This window comes from Eutrigla gurnardus (assembly GCF_963514095.1).
Source record: "Eutrigla gurnardus genome assembly, chromosome: 13".
NCBI classification, from domain to species: domain Eukaryota; kingdom Metazoa; phylum Chordata; class Actinopteri; order Perciformes; family Triglidae; genus Eutrigla; species Eutrigla gurnardus.
In genome coordinates this window covers 27,519,478-27,545,636 of record NC_139936.1, presented here as the reverse complement: position 1 = coordinate 27,545,636, position 26,159 = coordinate 27,519,478, and the positions used below count along the sequence as shown (strand labels likewise).

General features: G+C 42.6%; 1 protein-coding gene across 2 annotated transcripts; it reads right to left on the bottom strand.

Moving 5' to 3' along the window:
* Positions 1-4,745: 4,745 nt before the first annotated feature.
* msi1b (musashi RNA binding protein 1b) lies at positions 4,746-24,954 on the bottom strand. Of its 2 annotated transcripts, XM_084024278.1 has the most exons (15): positions 24,747-24,954; positions 24,482-24,522; positions 23,896-23,977; positions 23,666-23,750; positions 17,907-17,948; positions 16,425-16,517; positions 13,410-13,458; positions 12,872-12,954; positions 12,669-12,786; positions 10,599-10,679; positions 8,824-8,880; positions 7,756-7,818; positions 6,926-7,080; positions 5,931-5,974; positions 4,746-5,857 (listed from the first exon to the last, which is right to left on the bottom strand). In XM_084024278.1, the coding sequence occupies exons 1-14, from the start codon at positions 24,803-24,805 to the stop codon at positions 5,933-5,935; spliced, it is 1,050 nt and encodes a 349-aa protein (XP_083880404.1). In that variant the 5' UTR covers positions 24,806-24,954; the 3' UTR covers positions 4,746-5,857; positions 5,931-5,932. The 2 variants fall into 2 exon arrangements, with proteins under 2 accessions (XP_083880404.1, XP_083880403.1); XM_084024277.1 differs by lacking the exon at positions 8,824-8,880 and having other exon boundaries at positions 24,747-24,953.
* Positions 24,955-26,159: the final 1,205 nt, after the last annotated feature.

Here is a 26,159-nt window from a genome sequence, read left to right as displayed (position 1 = left end):
TAAACAAAACCACAAACATCCCTCCCCCTGCACCACTTCCCGGTTCTGACAAGCTGTCTCCATACTGTATTGTGGCAGATGAAGCGTTGCCGCTGAAAGACTACCTGATGAAGCCATATGCAAACCGCGGTCTCAGTGTAGATCAGCGAATCTTCAACTACAGGCTGTCGCGAGCGCGGAGGGTTGTAGAAAATGCATTTGGAATTATGGCCACGCGCTTCCGTGTCTTGCTTACCACCATCAACATCAGAGACATGGTCAAAGTGGAGTCCATTGTCCTGGCTTGTTGTGCTCTGCATAACTTCCTACGGAGTGAGAGCAGAGCTGCATACATGGCAGACATTCTAGATCGGGAAGGACCAGATGGAGGCATTTTTCCAGGAAGATGGCGGCAAGACCCTGCCCTACAACAAGCCCACTTGCCACAGACCACGAATACAGCAGCAAGGGCCAAACAGATTAGGGATGGGCTATGTACACATTTTATGTCTGAACATGGTGCAGTGCCTTTTCAGTGGGACAAGATATAGGACAGATTGACTGTGCTGGGTTTCAACTGTGGTATATACTGTGGATATACTGTGGTTATTGTAAATATTGTAAATATAATGTCAACTGTGGCCTTTTCAATGGGACATGATACAGGACAGATTGACTGTGTGCTGTTTGTGTGCTGCGTGCTGTGATTATTCTGAAAGATAAATAAAAATCATATCAATCATAATTGACTCATGTAGCATCATCAAATCAGCATTTGTGACTGGCTCACATGCAAAAGGAGCAGTCCATGGTCTATTATATAAGACAATATTAGTGTGAAATACCTTGTCATACCTCTATTCACTTCTAGTCTATGTGGAAATAGGGTGGTGATAAACATTACAATGAGAATAGCTAGACATTATTGCTGAATAGTTGTTATTGGGGAAGGAGATCATGGAATGAATGGAGGACCAGAAGACCAAGCTAGCAGTTTTCACTTGTAATAGATAGACATTACAATGAGAATAGCTAGACATTATTGCTGAATAGTTGTTATTTGGGAAGGAGATCATGGAATGAATGGAGGACCAGACGACCAAGCTAGCTGGAGATCATGGAATGAATGGAATGTGTAGACAATGTTGAAATGGGGTTGCAGTGGATATGAAAATGCAGGGAGATTTGCTTTTTCAAAGATATGTTTTATTGTAAGAAGTATAAAGTATAAAGTATAAAATACAAAAGGCATGCAGTATCAAAATACAAAAGCTTAAAGTATAAATATAAATAAAGTTAAGTACAAAATGCAAAAGTGTCAAGTATAAAATGTATAGAATATAAAAGGCAAGCAATAACAAACAACAAAAGCTCAAAACATAATGTATAAATATAAGTAAGTAAAGTAAAGTGCAAAATGCAAAAGGGTCAACTGTCAAGTCATACAATATCAAATAAAAAAGCCTCAAGGACCCAGCTCTCCCAAGTGAGTGCGTTCCTGGTTGTGCTTTGTAGTGATATTATAAAGAACGTTGAGCATTTCATGCTCAAGGCTCGCCAAGAGTTCTGGTGGCGCCTGCCTTAGCTTAACCTCAAGGATTTTGAGGGTCGCTGTGACGGCATCATCCGCCCTCGTCTCTGCTTTCCTCATGAGTGCAGCCCCTATTATGCGCAAGAGGTCTGTGTTATCTGGGGACTGGGGAGAAGACCTTCTACGCTTAGAAGAAGGCCCTGCTCGGGACTGTGTCTCTTGATGGATGGTCTCTTCACACACGGTTGATTCGGCCAATGGTGATTCGATTGGTGAGGTCTGATCCTCCTCGCGTTCACTCTCTCCCTGGTCCTGGTCATCGAACCTGGCGCCTGTAGGCCTACTGGTACTAGTGTCAGTGGGGGCTGTGGGTTCCTAAAAAATAATAATATATATAATATCATGGAATCAAAGCATTCATAAACAACACAGAAGCAAATTTTTTGTCAGTGCCAAAGCTTCTAAATTCTTAAGAATATATGATAAGTCGGCAGTGAACACTAATCGAGCTTCATTCAGATGACAAATGAGTACTATTCAACAATGGGAGAGCGAAAGTTACCTGAGTGAGGTTTGATTTGCTTTCTCTCCTCTGCATGTGTGGCTCGAGGAACTGCATCCTTCGTAAAAACCATATCTGTCTTCTCTGAAGCTCCACTTCCTGATGGAGGGAGCTTTTTGTAGCGGTTGAACTGGGTTCGGAGGGAGTCCCATTTCTTCCTCAGCTCTTTCACTGAAAGGTTTATACAGTTTAGAGTTGAATTAAATTCTGGTCTTGCCTCAACACAAAGTATCAACCTACACAATAACACTTACAAAAGCCTGCAAATACACAGGTCAAAAAAGTAAATAGCAGGCACATCCTATGTCTGAGGAATCCGATGGTCAAACGCGAGAGAGTGGGCTACACATTGGTTAGCAGCTAGCTCACAGGCTATTTCGATCAAAAGAAAGGTAATGTTTCGACGCTGCAAACGTTGCCCTTTGCCCCTACACATTGTACTAAGGTGGGATGTAGGCTACATACAAATGCGATATTTGTATACAAATACAAATCTTACCTGGTAGATTCAACGCCTCTGATATCTGGCGCCAACTTTCCGTTTTGACCTGCTTGTTTGAATAGGTCTTGCCAGCGACCACAAACAGCGACGGTCTATCCTCCACCATGGTGATGAATTGTTGCTCAAGCTCTTCAGTCCACATTATTCAAACGAAGATCAACAATCAAGCGATGCCAAAACAATGCGTCGAGAGAGTGTGTCGACATCTTCTTCGATTCCACTGTTTATCTGGTATGTTTACCATCGTCACTTCCGGGCTTCACTGATTCGCTAGTCAAGCTGCTAGCCTCCACCAATCAGAATGGTAAAAGAATGACCGACTCGAATGGCGGATTATACATTTGAGTCGGCTGAAATGAACGCCGACGTGGGCCGATTCGAGCGACCACACCAAGTAGACTCATGTCACGGACGCCGACTCTCTCAAAGACGCCGATTTTCGGTCCGGTGTGGACTCGCCTTAAAACAACTCAGTCTCGTTTGAAATCTCTGAAGAATCTCATCATAATGTACACACTGCGGCAGTAGCCCCCGTGGCCCTTTCAAAATTTAAACTAGAGGGAATTTTCTAGTTTAGCTTCCCCTTCACCATCGCAAAACGTATTAATCCATTGGTGAAGCCCAAGCTTGCTACTACCAAAACTACCCAAGGCTGCTAATTCAAATTCTGTAAATCTGAGCTGAACCCCGAGATCCCGAGGTCACTGGTCCCTACAGCTACAGCTGTAAACGACAGCCCCCATGCCAAAAACCTTGCGGAGCTCTTGGGAGAACAGCAGGATGGAGATGCAGGCAGGAGTCTGTTTCTCCCACTCAGCGGTATCCCAGAGGCGAGCTCTCCCCGTCAGGTGCGTCTTCACAGGCAAAAGTGTTGGGTTGCAGGTGGAAACGGTGAGCAGTTGCTGAGGAACGGGTAACAGTTCCCAGGCTCCCCAGCATAGCATCCGGGGGTCCCCACTAGGGGTTCAGGAGCGTACCTTAGTGGAGAGGGTGCGGGAGCCGACAGAGCTCTGACAGGAGGGTGGGCAGCTAGCTGGTTCATGGTTAGCTGCTTCATCTGGCCGGTCATTGTGGTGAAGGTCTGAGCTTAAGCCGCCACTGACTGTCTTGCTTCGGTGGTGGCAGCCGTCATCACTTTGGGCTGTTGGAGGATGCCCTAAGTCCTCTAGAAGCGTTTCAGGGTAGTGCTGGGTCAATTTCTGGCCAGATTGTACTGACAAGGGTCTGTGTTGGATCCAAAAGCAGTTCAGCAAAACACCATTGAAATTGAGAAGGTCATCAATCCAGTGGCATTAAGGCTTAAGCTTCCCCGGTATTATCTTTGACACAATAAAATTATATTTTCTGAACAAAATGTCCCAAAAAGTGTTGTGCATTGCAATTAAGTATTTTGGCCATGATAATTGTGAAATGTTCATACCCTCCCATTCCTCGTGATAATTTAGTTCAACTTAAGATACTATATTAGGATAACACCACTCTTGTTCGCTGTAAAAATGTTTACAAAGAAGCAAAGTTCAGACTATTGTATATTTTTTAAGAAAAAAATCAAAACTTCACAAATGTGAAATGCACTATTACTATCTTATAGCCCAATTTGTATTTTGGTGAATTCTCATCTAAAAGACAAAAATGTAAGTCCAAATAAAGGGTCAAACTGTACGCATAAATGGAATGTTTTAAAATAATTTATTAGGAATTTTAAAAAGTTTTTTTTTCAAAGGAATAAACATGACAGGAAAAAGAAAATCAGAAAATGTTACAGTGTTGACAAGGTTGTTATTTTTCAGTGAAAATAGCATCAAAATATGAACTACCATGGTAGGCCACAGCAGTGTGAGTGTATCAAAATGTAAAACCTGATACTTTGTAGATCGAGAGTGCTTTGTTCTTAAGATAACACAATTATTGTGATTGGCCAGTGCAACATCCTAGTAGCTCTGAACATAATTGTTTTGGTCTAAAATAGCTGTCACATTGCTACAGTCTGTGACCTCCAGTGGATATGCAGTGATGGATTCAGGGAGGGTTTGAGCCCCCCCCCCAGACTTCGACATAGATGTTAATGTAATAATAAAAAAAGTCAAATTAAAATTTCACATTTGCAACTGAGATCCCCCCCCCCCCCCCAAAAAAAAATGCGCATGGCACAATGTGTATAAACCATATGACGCGCTCATGCAACCTTCAACACAACCTGCAGAGCGGATATGTCTTTACAGTGTTAACTGTGCATAACTGCTCCTGCACACTACTCCTTCATTATCCTTCACAGACAATCATCAAATTTTTAACATCACAATTAAAACAATATCACAAAGTAAGAAAAAACAGCATGTTTTTTTTCTGTCCTGATAAAAGAGGATTTTCACACCCATATATCCCTAAAAGTTAAGTGTTGTCCAAGACTCTCTCCTGCTGAACTCAATGTTTCACCTCTGAGGCAGTTTTGAATGCAGTAACAGAATCAAATGATACATCCTGTGTAAAATGCCTCAAGGGGAATACAGTATGTGGCTAATGTTGACAAAAAAAAAACATACTGAAATGTTCTTAACATCCTCCTTGTGAAACTATGATACGTAACAGTCAAGCTTTCCAACAAGTATTGATGAAAGGAGCATTTCTCCAAGTCTCCCAAACACAAATATTAGCTGAGCCCCCCTCCCCCCAGAAACCAGTCATATTTACAATATTTTACAAAATTGTACAGCTCATGTAGGCCTTCAGTATTATTTAACTGTGACTAATGACCTTTGTCGTCTGACCATTATTAGTTTAAGAAGTCTTTGTTCAAAAACCTACCAAGATATACACTTTGTGACACATTTTCAAGAAATAGTATTAATAACAAATGTTTTGTTAAAATTCAGTATGAACTAGTGACAAATTACAGCTCCTGAAAACAGGCTTCAGCTGGAGAATGTTCTCCTCTTATCTCAGAGAGATCAGCTTCAGAGGTCAAATAACTCAATAGAACACAGCCAAAACAGATAAAGGAACAACACAGCCATTACAAACATCAGCAAGGTGAAACATAACAACAGAGAAAAGAAAAACACAAAAATACAGCATCTGTATGTGTTGCTATTACATGTAGTGATGAACTTTTTCGCTCCTTTTGTGAACTTGTTCTTGTTCTGAGGAGGTGAAGTTAAATGAGGCGTCAGTAGGGTGGGCTGGGTTCAGGCTGATACCAGGGTGGAGGGGTGGCTGGAAAAACACCAGATCAGCTCCAAAGCAGCTTCAAAACCTTCCAGCTCTGCACTGACACAAACACCACCTGTGTTACTCACAGCTGAGTCCCAATGAACTAGTCTCATGTGTCAGGTTTAAAACAAGATGTTGACTTACACGTTCAGTGATAGCCGTTAGTGAAGGCCGTGGCGATCAAAGGGCCCTGTGGGGACAAGCATAGACATGTCAAGGTGACTAGACTTTAATTATCTCTGCACAAACGTAGTAGGTTGTGTGGTGGAACATTTGTTGCTAAAAATGAGCAGAGCAGTGAATGGAAACTGATGTTTCAAATAAAGGATGGTATTGCTGGAGCTGCCTTTGTTTCTGGTTATATTTACAGCACAGTTACATAGTACAGCATAGATTGAATGTTATCCACGGTTTTTAGAAATCCTGATGGTATGATTTTCAATACCGTCATAAATATATGACACTCCACTTTCTATGATGCTGTATTGATGTGATGTGTTGTGGTGGCCAGTAGTCCTGTCAAGAAAGCGACTCAGTGTTTCCATCTTTTGTTGCCTTAAAAAGTTTATAATCTATAATTCATCTAGTTTGGCTGTCAGTTTTAGTTCATTTTGCTTTTGAAAAAAAAAGTGAATTGACGTGACAATTCACTTTCCTGACTCCGGCACTCCACTGACTCAATGATCTTTGCTGCCGCATGTTAAACAGTTATATCCGTCCAGTTTAAATGTTTTGTGTTGTAAATGTCTTTAATTTTATATTATGTTGGTTACGTTTATTGCCATATTTTTATCAGCTGATATTCGTTCTAAATAGTTTGATCATCGAACTCTTTAAAGGCTGATCAGAAGAGCCAATCAGATAGCGCATCGATTCTGACTTGAAACATTTATTAATACTAGTTTGTCTGCTTTCAAGCCTGTTCTTCGATTGGCCGTGATACTGATACCGTGTGTGCCACGGGACATCAGCATTTGTGTCCTGAACATTTCAATTGATTAAAATAAAGAAGTCATATAACCGGTAGATAGATTTAAAATGAACAAGTTTTGAAAGAAATTAAATTATATTCAGGAACAAAGGCAGAAACTAGGTGGATGTTGGTAAAATGATAAAGTAATCCATAGAGATCAAATCATACCCCCAAACTGTGACCGAATCCAGTGCTTGGGGCAGGGCTTGCAGCGCTGAGGTAACTGCTGACAGCCGACTCTTGACTGGCGGTTCCATAAAGGTCCGCCATCGGCCCTGGGCTGCTTGTACCTAAAAATCCAGCTGTGCGAGACGGGCCGGAGCCTAAAAGATAAGTAACAACAATTTTCTTTGTATGTGAAAGATCATTTCTAGCCCCCTTTTAAAAGTATCCATGATCAATATCTAAGATCTTTTCAATAACACTGAATCCAATAACTACACACTGAAAAGTGTCACTCGTAATGACTCTGCAGTTCTGATTCTGGAGTTTTTCAGTGTACTTAAGATCGTTGTTCTGCTTTTAAGGGCCAGAATTTTACTGCTTTGGCAATCACTGTACGCTGCCTGCACCACGCGGCTAACAAACAGCAGTAGCACAACATTTAACGGCTAAAGAGCCAGATATTTCCATCAGGAGTTGGTCTTTCTTTGCATAGTGAGTGTTTTGTCACACTGGCTAGCTAATTGCAGGTGCTCGGCAAGGTGGTTGCACTGTATCAACTGAGTTCTGACAGCACCCACACTCTGGTACCCCCCGAGAATAACGCTGTTAACTCTATCAGCACTGTTAGCTGCTAGCCTGCAGCTCAGCTGTCTCCCTGTTGAGAGTCATGTGGAGGCAATTCCCCAATAATAGATTTGCTCTGAATTCCGTATAGAGCTCCTTTAACAAAGACAAGTAAGCAAGTACTGATGAAAATGGGGTGAAAGACATCATATTTCACATGATAGCTTTGCCATGATCAGAAAAAAATTAGGCCTTTTTAACATTCATACCTCTAACTACTGCTGCTGCTGCTGCTGCTGCTGCCATTGGTCCATATGCTGTCAGAGGAATGGCTAAAGAGACATAGAGGCAAAGATCCAGGTTAAATGGCTTGGTTTATACATAACAACTAACTAATAACAGGACTTAGTGTGCTTTCACACCTGTAGTTGGGTTCATTTGGTTTTGACCAATGGGGGCACATTCTACATTGTTACATTTTAGCTGCTGTGGTTTCTGTTCACACTTATGTTTTATTAATAATCCACAGGAGTAAACAGGAAGTTCTACAGACTTAAGGGGAACTCCTTGATTGTCATCCTGCACCATCAGGCATTAGGCGTATTACTTGGGCTCGCTGTGGCACACTTTTTAATGAACTTAATTTACTGACAAATACAAGTGTGAGAGTCACATACAAGCACAACTGTTCTAAAGGCTTCAAATCAGGGAATTAACCTGCACTGGTATGCTTCTATATGGCTTTAAATACAAATCTATAAGATCACTCGCTGAACAGATTTCATGATTGGCAGATGGATTCATTTGTAGTTTTGCTTTTCAAATGATGCTGCAATCACATATCTGCTATCATTAAAATCCTGAGGTTGGATCATTTGCTTTCACACGGCTTGGAAGAGACCCACCTTTTCAAGCGGTCTGGGTTTGGTCCGCACAAGGGTTTGATTGATACCTTTGACCCCAACCCAAATGAGCCGTATTAACCAAGCAGACGGACCCAAGTTCGCTTTAACCAAACCAAACGGGTTAGGTGTGAAAGCACCCTAAACGTCCCACTTCAGTGACCCCAGGAACTTTATGATCATTTCAACCAAGCCTTGTGAATACACAGAAATAAAACTGTCAATGAGAACTGCTGATGACCATATAAAACAAAGAAAGAGGAGTTAATGAAGTCACTACAGTGAGCCTTAAAAAGTTGTTTCTTCCTCATTACTGTCAGCAATCCTGCCTCAGATCGAGGCCGAGGAGGACTGACAAACACAAACATGCAAACCAAAGAGTGTAGCAGACCGACAATATGCTGCTTGTAAAACCCAGAGGAGGGACAGACTGACCTGTGAGCTCAGGGGGGTGGGGTGAAGTCAGAAGGGGAGTCCTCTCTAAGTGGAACTCTAAAACAGAAACATCAGAGTGCTGTTGAGACACACACCACCGCCACCAGCAAGGAAAACACACACTCACGCACACAAGCAGGGAAACCCCTCCGAGGTGGCCACAGGAGTTATGGAGCACATATTGGAAAACAGAAGGTTTGAGGGATGCAAACAGGAGTTAAAGGATGGAAGAATGCTTTAAAATCAATAAAGTGGTATTACAATCAGTATTAAATAAGTTACAAGTGTTTCATAGAAACTAACAACTTAAATCCAAGCGTCAGCTTTGATCTCAATCAATCAATATGTAGCACTGCCATGCTCACACACATACCCACACACACATACACACACACACACACACACACACACACACACACACACACACATACACACACACACACACACACACACACACACACACACACACACACACACACACACACACAAACAATTCCACTCCCTGATATTTACAAGCAGCCATTTACACTCACAGTGTTTCACATGCTTCATGTTTGTATTTGTGACAGTGTGTCTACTGGCAGGTCAACACACAACTATACATTTGATTTTCCAAAACTCATCCTTTCAATGAACACAGGGCAACGTTTGCACCTGCTGCTCAGGCCATGAATGCAGTTAGCTCTACTGCATCTCTCTGATGGATGGCTGTGAGATTTGCTGCAGATGTACGAGGTCTCCAGAGGAAGACTCCTCCTGACTGCAGTGATTCTCTGACTTTTCCTCCAGCATGATCATCAGGTCATGGTCATTACCATCAACCGCGGTTGTTGTTGGTTGGGGACTATGGGTTTGAAGCCTCTAGTTCTGCATTTTGGCCATCGCCATCTTGGATTTTGGCCGTTGCCTTCTTAGATTTTTTTCGGAACCAGTGAACAAAAGTGACCATATTTGGACTGTGGAGGAGCGACGGGTGGATCTGAGCCCTATTGGATCTGGATCCATGTGAATTCTGGTGTGAAGCTGATAACAAAGTTAGCTTAAGAATTCAAGGTCAACTTTACAGCTAAGTGTTAAAGTCATCTTAGTAGCTAATTGTATTGGTAGTGTGGTAGCGATGGTAGCTACGCCGTGGTACCGACCTGTCAATTACAAGGTAGCCCCGCCCCCTAAAGCATCCCCTGCTTTCTTGTCTGTTGGACTCTAAATGGACCATCATATACTAAATGAACATCATGCTGGATTGAAGAAGACTTGAAACTAGAGATTAAGACCATAAACTCATGTTTTACAATGTTTACATCAAGAGAGAAGTAGGACCATTTTCTCATAGACTTCTATACAACCAGAGGAGTCCCCCCCTGGTGGCCAGTAGAGAGAATGCAAGTTTAAGGCACTTGTTTTTTCAGTGCTGAACTGAATTTAAACGTAAATGAAACATTTACCTCAAAGTGCATGTGTCTACTGCCACACAATGCTGCAGACTCTTTAAGTATGTAGTTCTACAACACACATCCCTGGTAACATCCACATTTGTGTATAAATCTTCAGCAAACAGGAAGACTTTGCGGCACATAACTTAAGATTATTTAACCTTTCATTTCCTTCACTAAATGTAGCGTAACTTTGTACATGCTACAAGGGACACAAGGGTGATTTTAGTGTGTGTACAAGCATTGCATGACAGGTGATCACAGAGCCAATCTTGGAAAAGAAATGGCAGAGTATCGATTCATCATTTGACATAAACAAGTCAGAAAAGGTGCTATGATTACCAGGGAACTGGTAGGTATATCCAGGAGTGATGCCAGCATAGCTCCGACTGGTGTAGGTGGCTGTCTGGAAGCCTGGATAACCTACAGAAACAAAACACAGTCTGGATCACTGCCAACACTACAAAGAATGACTGTCACATGCACAAAATAAGGGACAGGTGTGTGGGTGTGCTAGCCCTAGTGGTGAGGCCTGGTACAGTCTGTGACAGGCAGGTGGGGAATATTCTGGTCTGGATTGGTAAGGTTCCTCTTATCGTCTGCTGTTTCACTCTCAGCAGTGCTTATTACACCTGACGCCTGGACTATGATCCAGTCCAACATACCAAGTGTATCTCTGTTTTCTGGCTTAACTAACCCTAACAAATGTCCTGGGAAGCGGTCCTCGGACGGTGGTTACCAACTCAGTAAATGGACCAGGGTTTCTCAGTTTGGTCTCTTGTGAGCCAGTTGACAAAAGGGGAGGATTTTGCAGCATATGATCAATCACAAACATGGACAAGGTCTACTGTCAGCAGAGCAGCTTATTCTATAAACAAGGAGCAAACTACAGTATAAGGCAAATACGAAGACTATATAACAAGATTTAAGAATAAGTCTTAACTATTGTCATACACGCCATAAGAGGGGGGAGTTGGAGCCCTATCTACTCAGGCTAAGTCCTCACTGCAGTGGCCCGGGTTCCAGTCCCACCTGCAGCCCTTTGCTGCACGGCATTCCCTCCGTTAATATAATAAACACAGGCCAAAAGAATACACATCAGTAACACATTCATTTGATATAATACACACATGTAGCTAGTGTACACTCAGTGGTTTATTATTGATGTTACCTTGCTAACCACAAATCCTGCTTCCTGGTACAGAACTGACCTCACAGCAAAATTAGAATGGATAACAATAATGTTATCTATTATGAGCTCCACGACTTATCAAATATGTTTGTATTTTTTTGTAAGTGTGGTTGCATATTCCCTAATCTGCAATGTCTAATCAAATCACTGGGAAACTGAAAGGTGCTGTTCTCAGACTGAACAGTAGGTGGTAGCATCAGCCAGTTTAGCTTCAGAACAGTCCTGACTACTGAGAGCACAATGAGAATGTGTTGAGTCGGTCCTACTGCTGAGGGAACGTTCAAGCCAATGAGGAGATCAGAATGATTTAAGTGTCCCTCCAGGTTCAGTTTACTCATCATGAGAGCTACAAACAGTTTTCATTGTAGAGGTACATTTGAGAAAAAATTGACCTTATGATTCAATCATTGAAATGTCATCAGGGTTAGGGATGAGAAAATATGATTTCCTCACGGATCGCAATAAAAACACTCACAACAAGTTGATCATTTTTCCATCATTAGGATAATCATAAAAATCTTCACGAATAACTTGAAAAAGCTGTCTAGCTCACTCTCATGTAGAGAAGTGAAAATGGAGCTTAATACAGCCTGATATGTATTTTACTTATGCAAAGGGGAGTTAGGAGTAATTAATTAATCTTATTTAAGAATTTCTTACTTGAAAAAAATATTTTCACTAAAAAAGGCTATGCGTCTTATCTGTGACGCCATAAAAACATTTGTTTCTTAACTAAATGTAATGTGATTCCAGTATGGTTTACTGCCATTTTAACAGTTTTAAGCATAGTTTGATGATACAAGGGTTAGGGTGAGTAAATCACAATTATCTCAGTCAGGATTATAATTACATAAAATGTTCATCTCGTCCTATTCCTAATCAGGGTTGTTATTTTTTCTGTCACTTTCACAAAGTATGGGACGGAATAAACTGACATGTGACATTTAAACTCTCCTAACATATGAACCATTAGGAAACTCTACAGTAATACATGACTGCAGTGTATCTGACTGATTAGTAGTTGTTAACAGGTTCACACCACTTCCAAGGTGTCAGTCTGGATCATCATTACTGCATGGTGAAGGGTTGCGACCGGTTAAGTGGTCAGCTCTCTCCCCATGAAGCCCCTCGTGACCTTTCAGACAGCTGTGACGAGAACACTTCCTTTCATCTTCATGTATGCAGCCACATCCTTCCTGTCCTGATCAATACCACCTTACCTAGCATACCGATGCCCAGCATGAAGGCGTCCATTCCGTAGGGCATCACACGAGAGCGCCCCCTGGCTGACCCCATGGGGGACATCACCTCCTTGGGCTGAGCCTTCTTACACTCCACCTGTTCCCAGTCAGAAGACAAATCAGCACTTCTACTTTCTCCGTTATGTGGTGATTTGAGTCACTAATCGATGCTGCATGCCCACCATTTTGTTGTTGATCTCGTGGAAGTGAATCTCGCAGACTTTCTCCACCACATCCTCATTCTCAAACGTCACAAAGCCAAACCCTGGAGAGGACAAGGCAAGTTTATGAGGAAGAAAGTTGCACACAGTATGGTGAGGACAGACAGTAGGTCTTTCTGTGCAGCAGTACAGCTAATAGTCTCCAGTAATCAGTGCTGTACTAGCTGCTTAGCACATGTGCCCCCCTTCCCCCTCTGCTATACTGCACTCATCCTTTCTTCCCTCCCTTCCCAGCCAGAAGGCCCGGGCAAAGCTGGTAGGCTGTCATAATCGATCAGTCCCAGGGTGGGGAGGAGGTGCTTAAGGAGGCTTTATCCTGATCCAGATTAACGGACTGGCTAATTAGACTAGCCGCGTTCGTCTACTCCAGCTCAGCCCACAGGAAGGAGGCCCATGGGAGGTGGAGGCTAATCAATAGATACCCTGGAAGGAATGGAGGAAGAGCAGTTAAGGAGATGTAGGGATTGAACGGACAGGTAGATGGGTCACTCCGCCTCACCTCTGTGTCTGTTGGTGGTCTTGTCGAACATGAGCATGGCATCATCGACCTGGGGGAAACAAACAACACAGTTTTTAGGCGGCGCTATCTCTCTTGCCACGCAGCATATTGCCTGACCTCAGCCCTTCTCAAGTTCTGCAGGGAGGCTCAGCAACAGATGGACAGAAAGGGAGGGGGGGGGGGCTGGAGACGAGTGACAGGTTACAAACAGGCAGACGGGTTGGGGGGGGGGGGGGTACAGAAATACTGTACAACAAGCCCTGACTAACAGACATATTGGGTGGCATGAAAAGTTGGAAGTCATATTTGCTGCTAAAATGCCACAGTCACAATCCCTCTCACAGACGGACATAATCTGCCGCCTTTCTCCACTCCAAAGTCTGACATTCTCATGGCAACTGTACAAAAAGTCCATATAAAACAGGTTGTGCAAACAAATATGCTTTATGAATAGTGGGAGAGTGCCGGTGAGACAAAGAGGGGCGCACAGAGAGAAACCCTGAGTAAAAAAGGAGCCAGTCACAAGCAGAAAGGTGAATCCTGTGGGCAGGTGGAGACCCGATGAGAGGGCAGAGGGGGAGAGCTGATAGCGAGAGGAATAGCGACAGGTGGAGAGATGGTGAAAGAGAGCACAGAGAGTCCTGTAAGAGAGGGAAAGAAAAAAAGATTGGGTCAAAGTGGAAAGGGAGGAGAAAGGAGAGACAAAAGGAGAGGGAGAACAAAGAGGCCTGGAGGCTTTGTTTGTTGGCACAGTCAGCCATAATTCCTCCTCCTCTTCTCCCTTTGACCTCTCCCTCTGGCCTGGCTTTATAGAGCAAAGACACAGGTGTCTATTCTATACACACACACACACACACACACACACACACACACACACACACACACACAGTGAGTTTCCAATGTCAAAGTTGTCCCGCTCTTCTGCTTTCTCTCTTGTAGAAACATGACATGTTTATACTCGAGAGGTCCAAATAAACATTTGGCAAATTAATCTGTGGTCTATAATAAGTTTAATGGATATAGTCCACTGAATCATTTGTCATAGTCACACGGCACACAGAGTGAGTGCATGCGTGTGGACCCCCAAGGGCAGTTTGCCTGCAGAAAGGTCAAAGGTGAGTGAGGAGTGTCAGTGTGAAAGGGGACCTGTTACTCTGATGCCTCTCAAGTTGCTGCTTCCTTCCAGCCTGACATTTGCTCAAAGCCTGCAACATGTTCAACTCTGTATTTCTTCAGAAACGCTCTTTATTTCTCCAGTTAGCTGACACGTCTACTCTAAGAGGTCTGACAGTGAAACTCCCCAAATGTAGCAACATTTTTAAATGATCAATTAGGTAGTGAGAGCACCTTGGATTCATGCTAGAGATCTAAATTTGAGCTGTCACTAAAAACGTAACAAGTCAAACTTCACAAACCAACGATCAAAACATCCCAACAATGCTGGTTCCCGTTAAACACCGCACACTGAGTTAATTGCACTTCATTGCTTGATATTTTAAACACTGGGCATTTTAATGGCCTACCAGCAGACAATATTCCCACTTATCCTTTTTTTCCCACCTCTCATCTTCGCTGTTATCCCCTGCCCATCCCTCTCAGCGCTCCTTTGTCCTCACTAGGATGGGACACAAAAGGTCCAGTGAGGCAGTCTAATCAGGAACTTCCATGGATGGCTGGAGCCTGCATTTCACCATCCATCCCTCGATATATCTCTCGGCAAAATTCATCTAGATGTTATGATTGAGGAGGGAGCACTGGGAAACTTGAGGCCAGACTTTTGGCACTGAAAATAAAGTGCTGTCCAGTTGAAAACATTGTGGCTAAAAGCACCACGTCTTCCCGTTTGACTTTTCAGTGGCGTGAGGTTCAGAACATGTTTCCAGCAAATCACAGGTTGGTCACCTGTGATTTGCTGGAAACATGTTTTGTTGTTTTTTTGTCTAATTTGTTTTCTTCACATTGCTCAACCAAACCTCACATGGCACACATCATTATTGATGGTCACATTGGCAGACCCGTTTAGGAGTGTTAACAATCTTCCAGCATGCAGATGACTTCTGGAAAACGAACATAATATTTGTCTCGCTTTGTACAGAAGCATAATGGCCCATAAACCCCCCTCAAACACCATCTTTGCCCCAGTTCCCTCTCTCATCAGGCCCTCCCTCCCTTGTCGGAGCCTTTGTCAGCCCATCATCTATTCTCTGCCTCACGTTTTCTCAGAGTTCTCGGGATATCCAAGAACTTTGGTAAAACTTTGTAGAGAAATACATATATATTTTTAAAACACAAACCACTGCATAAATGAAAGGCTGAGTGATAAATCTGCATATTTCCAGTTAGTCAACTTGCATTTATTGGAACTAAACTCCTGAGTTGTCCCCCACCCAACTCACACACACTCATGCTAACACCCCCAAACACCACCTCGTCCCTCCTCCTTCAGAACAAAACCCCCTTACCCACAGTATTACTTGGGGACAATGGGCAAGCCAGGTCACCACGGTAACGGGCCAGGAGGGGGTTGTGGGTAGGAGCAGCTGTTACATCAGATTAATTCAGATTCTGATAATCCCTCCTCCCTCTCCATCACCACACACTCACAACAAAACTTTTCTCCCCCACCTCCCTCTTGGAGTTCCCCTAACTTCGCCTGCTGCTCCCGGAACCTTGCAGCCTCGTTAGTTTTCCCTTCCTCCCCTCTCCAAGCGTTTTCTCTCCCTCCTTTCTCACCCTCCTCCTCGCAATAACCCCTTCACTTCAAGGCGATCGCTTCACTGCAAGTGAAGTTTTTTCTCAGAGAATTTGTGTTGAATTTGCCTCGGCTGAACGGGCGGGATACTGTACGACGCGTTACTAAGCTGTTGATATGTTTCCACACTAAAACTGACAGGAGACACACATGTTTATCAATGATAGTGGTATTTAGTAATAAGTTATTTCCATTCTGATCAATATTGCTGAAGTTCATTTTCTACCACATTGTGACATCCCGACAACATTAATATTACTCACTTTCCCAAACTGTTCGAAGTACTGTTTGACGTCCTCGATGGTTGTGTTCACTGACAGGCCTCCCACAAAGATCTTCTTGGTCCGAGTCACTAACTGGAAGGAGAGGAAAGCCACCGATCAACACACTCTCTCTGCTGACTGCCTGTTCTCATCTGGTACATTTGAATTAATGGTTAACATCTTGGAAGACAACAGTTTAAAAGGGTATGGCTTAAAATGTTGCATTTTTTTTGTCAACAACATTGTAGATCACTCTGCTTCTTTACTACTTTGAAATAAATCAATTATATATCTACGATTATATATTGATTATATGTTAGTGTCAAATAAAGCAGAATGTACATTACTCAGTAACGCACACTTTTACTGTTGCTGTAATTGTTACTACACAACATTCCTCACTGACCCAAAACACAAGCTCAACTATCCTCCATTTAAAAGAGAGCGTTACTTTCTTTAGGTGGAACTTAAACTTGCAAAAGGACAATTCAAACTTTGGGCTTGGCATAGGATGAAAATCCACTTTATAATATTATACTGTCCCATCCCTATTTTGGGCATATGTGTTATTTCTTAGCATTGACATGGAAGAAAGTGGAAGTAATGTAATGTAATGTTTGAGCAATTAAATATAACATGTTTGTACCGTTACTATTCATGTATATGTGTAGTGTACTATACACAGTGCAATCTAAAGAGAGGCTTGAAAAGAAACAAAACTTTTCTTTGACCAATCGTTGTTACATGAAATAGAAATACACATATTCATTATCAGATCTTTAAATATAATTTGGCTTTGGGTTGGCAGGGACCATTATTAACAATGTTTCACTCTGCTGAGGGTAAAACAACTTCCCTTATCCCATGAATCCAAAACAAACTATCTATCTGCACCGCACAATATTTCAATGAAAAGCACCTTTGACAGCGTTGAAGCAAACAGTTAACACATCTCATTATTTTTGACCATCACTTCCTTTCAGAGTGAAATGAGCTCAGTCACACAAAGGGGAAGCCCAGCAGCATCCCACCAGCAGCACAGGATTCATTCAGCGTTTCAACACACACATTCTTCTCAGTGTAACAGTTGGTTCACTGTGAGTGGATGTTTGTTTCTTGGACTGTAGTGAGGAATAAGGTAAGAAGAAACAGCTGTCTGCTAGACTTACAGCCCTTACACTGGACGTGTGTCTGACATCCATTACATTTACTAACACTATACAATATACAGTAGAAAGCCATTTTGTTCTTTAAGCATATAAGAAATACTTTATGTTTTACATAAAACATGCTGTTATGACACAAACAACATTATTACAAATTTAAAATTTGCAAGGAATAATTGCCCAGTTTGCATGAGCCACCAGTTATGCTGTTTTAGCAAAGTCCCTTCCATTTGCATTGTGCATCAGGGTTCTGGGACGATAGTGTCTACAGAGGGACCTTCCAGGCATTAGCCCGATGAGAGGCACGCTGACTCACCTTGGGCTGAGCTCTGCGAGGGAATGCAACCTTTGGATCAATCTGCAGGAGAGAATACAGAAAAACAGAGGACTGGTCAGTGTTGTGACATAACAACATCAAAGCCTCATCTTTCTTTCTTTCACGACTCATCAATGTAGTGTAATACATCCATGTGATTCTCCTCCGGGCCTACTACCACGTATTATTCACCAATCCTACATCACAGCAAGGACACCTATCTTTTTCGAGGCTTAGCATTCACTGTGCTGGAACACAGATTGACGCCATTTAGAAGTGAGAAAGAAAATCTGACATCTAATAAACATTATGTTCCCAAATCAGCACATTGGTGACCTTTTCTGATTTTAACCTGCTTCAGACCATAGACCATAGGCCTGGTCTGAACACACTGCCATCAATTGTGCACGTGCATGTAAGTGTTTGTGTGCGTGTGTGTGTGTGTTTGTGTATGTGTGTGTTCGTGTGTTTAGGTAAATGACATGAAGGAGAATACGTTTAACATCCAATATGATGATAAATTATTATTATTTCTACTGAAAGGTTGGTTCTCAGAAAATACATTAAAAATGTTCTTCAAGTAGTAACTAGTTGTAGATAGTTTTTTTAGGGTTTTATTCAATACAATTTACATTTTTAATTCAATGTTATTTATAGTGTCATATCAGAAGAAAAGTGATCTCAGGACACTTTACACATTGAGCAGGACTAGAACGGGCTCATGATGTTCAGGAGTCAATGAAGCACATTTTATAAACCCAGTTTGAGAAATCCTAAGTGTACCAGCTCTTTCCAGAAAAATGTCGCTTTTACTCTGGATTATTCACAAACACATATAAGATGTTCTTATAGGAAGGGTTAACTTGGTGAAAACGGTTGCAGCGAGGTCTGTGATCCAAAGTAACTGTGACATTAGTACGTCTGTTTATGATGTTGGCACTGAAATATGGTCCCACATATTCATATTAGCATAAAAACGATACAATGCTCAGTGTGTGTTTATGCATCTTTGTCCAATATCAATGAGAAGTTTTGTTGTATGTATGCTTGCTTGGGATTATATTCCAATATGTGAAGTGTGTGTGTGTGTGTGTGTGTCTCGTCACTATCATGTGACATGTGATCTCTTGGAATCTCACACGGACACTACAATCACAAACACACCTCACCTCGGCGAGGAGAGACACACGTGTCCAAAGAGAGTTCGAGGACAGAGGGAGTGTGACGGAGGAGATAGGAAGCTGTCAATCAAACCACACTGACCACAAGATCCACCCAATTGTTTTGGTTTGTGTTTGTTTGTTATTGCCTCCCTCTGCTTTTGGTGGAAGGGATGACAACAACAGGAAGCATTCATCCGCCCGCATGCTTTCAGGGATCCGGACGGCCGTCGCCCTGCAGCTCCCAACGCCCAGGAAAGAGCACCAGCTTAACTGCTCTGATATTAATCTTTTCACCACAACTACAAACAAAAACAATAGAAATTGATACATAATGTGGTCGAGAATGTCACCAAGGTTACGATTGGAGAGAGAACCACATAATGTCATGAGGATGCATTCATAGACAGGCCGTAAAATTGGAATTTGAGACCTCTATATTAGTCTATAGTGGTCTAATAGAGCTAGAGAACGACTAGACTACTCCACACTGTACTGCTGTTACACTAACAGATGGTGAGACAGTACAGCACTAAGATTAGTCCGTAACCATGAGAGGGTAGAGTTGAACTACAGTAGAGCTAGAGCCTCTATGGTAAACCACGTGCATTTACCACAGTAAGGGTAACAGTGTTGTTTCTACTTGAATGAGAGTTGACATCACCGCAAGTTTTGTCCTTTTCTTTCTTTTGTTCTAGATAGCAGAGTGAGAGGACTAGAGGCTAAGACTGGAGGATCAGATGCAGAGTCTACTGTTTAGTTTCTATGGTGGCTAGACTACTCTGATAGTCACCTCCGGTCACCAACCCTCCTGATGTCCAACACTCCTGTGCACATTCAAAAACAAACAGACACACAAACAGAATCAAACACATGGCAGCACACAGCACATCCGTGGGGAGGAAAGCGTGGGCGTTAAACACAGAAAGTGGCTGAAATCCTTTTGATTCTTGGGGGGAAAAGTTGATCATAGCAAAGTCAAGAGGTGTCTTTAAAGTTCCCCACCGCTCAAAACGGTCTGTTACTTCACCAGCATGTCTGAGCTCCACTCAGATAAAAACCATCAGCACAGTCATCTGATGGGGGGGGGGGGGGGAGTCTCTTTCTAGTTACCTAAAGGTAAGTAGAAAGAGATGAGTTTTCGAGGTTTACATACGAGCACAGCTTGCACACAACTAGTCTGGCAGCCAATCGTGGCGCAGTATGCAAGTTAAACAAGTGTCATGTGGCAACCTGAAACACTCGGTGTACGAGGCATGGGACCATATGAAAACTTCAAGGCATGATTATCCGGGCACAAATGTGATTCACCATATTATCCAGATAATCATCATATTCAATAAACTGGAATCATTTTACATTTTGTTAAGAAACAAATATGTTTATGATGTCACAGATAGAACACATCTGTACTACTGAAAATCAATCCAATAATCTTAAATAAAATGATAATTAATAATATATATATATATCCATCCATCCATCCATCCATTGTCTACCGCTTATCCTGTATTCAGGGTCGCGGGGGGCTGGAGCCGATCCCAGCTATCATTGGTCGAAGGCAGGGTACACCCTGGACAGGTCGCCAGTCTAATATATATATATTATTAATTTATTTATTTTTTATTAATATTATTAATACATTTTCAAATAAAAAAATCATTTGCATATTCACAGATTTGGGATTTTTCAACGAGGGAGAAAAAGTAGCTATAATTATTGTAAACAAAGTACTTTTTTGTGGAAAAAACATATGACACATAAATGTCATGAAGCATGTCTGGAGGTTTTCCTTTTCCTTCAACAAGTAGATTTGTCCTCTAGAAAGACATGTGAAGTCACTGTAAGGTTGCAGGTTTCAGGGGCAGAGTCCTAATCTCTCCACACTCACAGCAACAAAGGAACATGGAAGAAACTGAATGTAATTCCAAGAGAGGTTTATGAAATCAGGGCAATCCCATTTGACCAACTACATCCAAGCTATGCGACAGTTGGTCGACAGCGCTGCCTGAGCTGGGAACACACTTAACACAACATGCCGATTGGGCAGCACTCAACATCTCAGAGGAACAGCTCAAGTTCGTTGACTCCAATCCTATTAGTTCGGAGAGCCATACTAATCACAGATGGGGTTATTCTGCCCCCCTTCTTTCCATCCAGGTCAGCATGGAAATGGTTAACGGAGGCCACAAATACGCCTGATGCAACGCTGCAAAGCTCTGTGACTTTGTTGTTAACCTCTAGGCCATGGCTGTGAAACTCACTTTAGTTCATGGGCCACGTACAGCACGATTTCATCCCAAGAGGGCCGGACCAGAGACTACAAGGCATAATAGGCTATAAATAACAACACCTGCACTTGTTTGCTATCTTTCAGTGTGAAGAAGTACCGTACATTTTCAAAGGGTTTGTAATGAATGAACAGTGGGCCTCAGATGTCTTGCTGATCTCTCAGCTACAACCAAAACAGGTTTCCTCAAACCTGCCAACAAGTTCTCTTCTCTGTTCCCAGTTCTCCCTGGAAGGTCTTGAATTCTTCTCCATGAGTCCGATAGCGGCGAGGAAGCCCTCGGGCTGCATGTTTGACATCCCTCCTCACACTGTGCACATTGGAGCTGCAATTGAATAGAAACTTTGTCCACAAAGGTGCAGTCGGCATCACTAGTCGCTAACTTTACAGATAGCAGGAAGCTGGAAGGGCACCCAGAGGGGCAACTAACACAGTAGCAGTTCCATAAATCACACATTCCTATACTGGTCAAAACCGGGCAGCATCTGTCCTTTAACACAATAAGTACCAATAAATTCCTCTGTAGCACTGTATTTGCTCTTCAGCCTCTGGACTGTGCAAAGCTCTGTTAATTCCAGGGCCGGAGCGGTTCAGTCGGTCACAGCATGGCACATTCTTTCTGTTGCCACTGGAGAACTTTTCTCTCCCCTCTCTAACAGGATAACCTGTGAGCATGAGAGAGGTAGAGGGGGGCAGGGTGAGCTGTCTAAAAAGGCCTACTCTACTCACCATCCAACCCCTGTGGCTGATCACTGAGCACTCTCCATGCCAAACACACACTCTGAGGCTGCCACTGCCCCCACCAAACGCCACCGACACACCCAACGGCCAGCCAGAAAGGGGCCCTTCCACGGCCCGCAAGGCTGCGCACTGTTAGCGCTCGCACAAGTGAAGAGGAGAAACTCAAATAAAAAGGAGTGTATCTTCATATTTCATGAATAAATAATACAAGGCGACGTATCATGGCCTCTGCTCACAAAATAAAACAAAACATTTTATTTCTAGTCACTTTCTATTTTATATAGCTTTTGTATAGTTTCTAATGTATGTTTAATGTATACCGGTAATGTATGTTCTATGTATATTATTGCTACTGGATGCTTGAATTTCCTTCGGGATCAATAAAGTATCTATCTATCTATCTGTGATGTTTATGCTGTCTTGATTTCTGGCATCCAAGAAATGATTGTAAATGATGTGCATTGTTATGTTCCTTTTCTTTCCTTTTGTGACAGAGCCATTCTTCAACTGTGGAGGGAAGGGGGTATCACTATGGAAACAAACCCCATGGCGAGTTAGTGGCGTCCAACCACGATGCCGCTACTTGTCATAGCTGTTGTGTCTGCAAGTGACACTATAGCAGTAGGGCACTGGGGAAACCAACATAGATGCAAAACACATTTTAACTTCCAGCCTTTTGTATGGATTCATAATCATTTCCCATTTCAACTTTCAACAGCAAACATCCTGATTTTTTCTTCTTCTTTTCTTTTCTACTGATCTTCCAAAGACTTGAGGAGGTGCACAAAAGGGGAAAGAAGAAATAGCCTCCCCTCATTTCAATACAGTGACTAACCAACAGCCATCACCACTCCCACAGAGGAGAGGCGGGGGCAGTGGTCCCTATGGCGACCAACGGGCCACATTGTTCCCAGACCGACCCACATTCATTACTGACAAAAAGACACACACACACACACAAACTCTCTCTCTCTCTCTCTCTCTCTCTCTTAATACATTTTAACTTACAATTCACATAGGTGAAAGGACCTGACTTTATCATCACTACAGTCACAGCTTCCTGCGATCAACAGGAAGCTGGAGGAAGTTTGTTTGTCGCTGCTTTCACACCTTGATGGTTTCAGGTTGCTGGGTCCATTGAGACACTTTTTGGGGGTCGATTCTACCCCTTGGGACAAAAAAAAGCAGAAAGAAAGTTCTGGTTCATTCTTCCTAGAGACCAAATCAAAGACTTGAAGTGAGAGCAACACTGTCCAGTAACCCTTTTTTCTAGGGAAATTGACACTGGGTGACATTTTCTTGCCGACTTTGCTTGAGAGCGAAGAGAGAGCACATTCTCCCATGTGTCTCAGCTGTCCACGACCGACTTACTCGTGTTAGTGCTCACATCTGAGGAACAGGAGCGGACACCGACGTGGTTTGAGAAAAACATCAACATAGTGGAACCTTAGTAAACATACTAAAATGTGGCAATGATACACCTCTCGAGCAGATTAATGGAAAATCCACTAATCAAACACTGAGCAGTGGGATTAGCCGGTGGTGGGAAGTAAATACAGAGAACTCACTGTTTTTGAGTCCAACTCGTGCCTGGTTTGGGCCAAAACTTTATCCACGCCGGCCTGATCAACAAAGGTGACAAATCCAAACCCTCTGCAGACAGCGGGGAGGGGGAGATGGTATTAATGACACAGAAACCAATGGTGACATGTAATGATACGTTATGAACAGAGAGGAATCACAGAGATCAGATAAACTTTCAGCTCCGGCGCAGAAGCCGGCCTCACAGCTCCCTCACCTCGAGCGCTTAGTAACCGGATCTCGCATCACCATACACTCCTTCACCTCGCCGTACTTGCAGAAGTACTCCTTCAGACCCTCTGAAACCAAACAAGGTGGAGAGAAGTCACATTCATTCATGAATCAAGAGGTTCAAAGTCATGACAGTGTTTTAAATAAAGACCATCATCAAGGAGTTTGGCTGGAGAGACTTTGAAACTTTTTCACTCTGCTGAGATTTCCCTCACCAAAGTTGATATGCTTTTCAATTAAATGTGTCAAACTGATGACCTGTGATCACAAATCAGAAAACTTTAAAGTGCATTATAATTCCAAGTAAAATTATTTCTTGTCTTATTACAAAGTAAATAATCTAATTTCACCTTTTAATTCACTTTTACGCATCTCTCATGAATTCTACAGTGGTTCTAAATGGGTGCATTCGTTCATCAGCAGGATCCAAAGTTATTTTTTTAAAGAGAAAACAAATAAAAAATATACAGTGTAAGCAACACAACAAATACAGATTTGAAATACTAGTTCCATAGCATCCATGCCAGGAGTTTTTAATACATAGTGGCATTTTGTAGTGGAAAAAGATTTACCTTGTGTTGTTTGCCAGCTGAGTCCACCTATGAACATTTTGCTGTAGGGGGAAAAAGTGAGAACATATGATATTTTTCCATTTTCCATAAAAGCATTCTGATAAAATGGTATGGTTTTACACAGACAAACTAGGCATGAGGGTTTGAAACCCTGAAGAATGTGAGTTGTGTGTAACATTTCTGCTGTGGAGGTGTGTGAGTCTGCAGGGAGACAACAGTCCCGGTCTGTTCGAAGGTCTAGAGCAGAGGAAAGTTGTGTAGTTACCAGGGGTCGTGAGGGGAGTCCGTGGTGGACAGGCTGCTCTGGCTGCCTTCCGTCTCCATTCCGTGTCCTGGCTGTGTGTTATTAGTGAGTAAGTCCGAGCCGAGCCGAGCCGTGCGGGAGAACAGGCGGAGAGTGATTGAGAGGAGCTGTGCGGGTTGGCCCGGGGTGACAGAGAGGGGAGCAGGCCAGATGCAGGCTGGGACAGACTCCTCCCCCCCTCCCCCCGCCTCCCCCCTCCTCCATCACTCCTGCTGCTCTCTCTCTCTCTCTCTCTCTCTCTCTCTCTCTCTCTCTCTCTCTCGCTCCACCACAAGGCACGCGGCTCCGGCATCAAAGCGACAGCGATCAACCACGCCGCTTCCGCTGCAGCCTTTCAAAACAAAAGCCGGTGACTTCTGAGACGAGAAGCCTTGCTGAAGCGCCTTAAACTAACAGTCTCTCATCCTCTGGTTGCATAGATAAGTCTTATTGCATGAAGTCTAGGAGAAAATGAGCATATTTCTCACTTGATTTATTATCTCAGTAAACATTGTTAATATTAATTTATGGTCTCAATCACTAGTTTCAAGTCTTCTTCATTATGGTCCATTTAGAGTCAAATAGACCATATAGCAGGGGATGCTTAGGGCCTGGCATGATTGACAGGTCGCTACATACGGATGCAGTTAGCTACTAAGATTACACTTAGCAGTAAAGTTGACTTTGAACTAGGGATGTCCCAATCTCATTTTTTAGCTTCCGATCCGATTCCGATATTTTCATATAGGTTCCGGTCCGATCCCGATATTTCCTGATATAGGTTTTCCGATACCGATTTCCGATATCACTTTTTGTGTTGGCAAACAGCATTTCATTTTGTGTACATTAAGAAATAGACAGGCATCCAAGCTGTGCTGAATGGCTTTTATTCTCTCACTATCTCTCACTTGGGAACAGTTTAGGGTAGTTCCAGCCCCTAAAATAGGCCTAACAACGTCACTGATACAATCTACGGTTTTTCAGAGAGTGGTAAGATGAGAAGTGGCATTTCATAATCAGGGATTTGTAGTAGACCTACTTGTAAAATATTTATAGAGAAATGTGAAAACAGTCTATTTTGATTACGGATATTTAGGAAAAATGACATATATAAATATATAAAAGCAATCGAATCAGCTTAATTGCATGTGCATGATTACATACACACACAAAACATTCTAGAATTTTCTATTTAATCGCCCAATATCTCAAAAATACTTTGGAAGTTAACATAATGAAGTCCCTGAAATGTTACTGTAAATATTGCTGTTTAGCTGAAATTAGGTTAATTATGATGCAATTTACAGCATCCAACCAATGCCCTGACAACTATGTGTGTGTTTAATATTTTCCTGTTCTGAGTGATCTGTGGTTACTAGCCGGCCAGTCTTTCCT

Excerpts from the sequence above, each read along its gene's own strand:
- msi1b (XM_084024278.1), bottom strand. The coding sequence starts at position 24,805 with ATGGAGACGGAAGGCAGCCAGAGCAGCCTGTCCACCACGGACTCCCCT. Across the intron at positions 17,949-23,665 it reads ACGAGTTGGACTCAAAAACA|ATTGATCCAAAGGTTGCATT; the intron begins GTGAGTTCTCTG and ends TCTCTCCTGCAG. Across the intron at positions 16,518-17,906 it reads CTCGCAGAGCTCAGCCCAAG|TTAGTGACTCGGACCAAGAA; the intron begins GTGAGTCAGCGT and ends CTCTCCTTCCAG.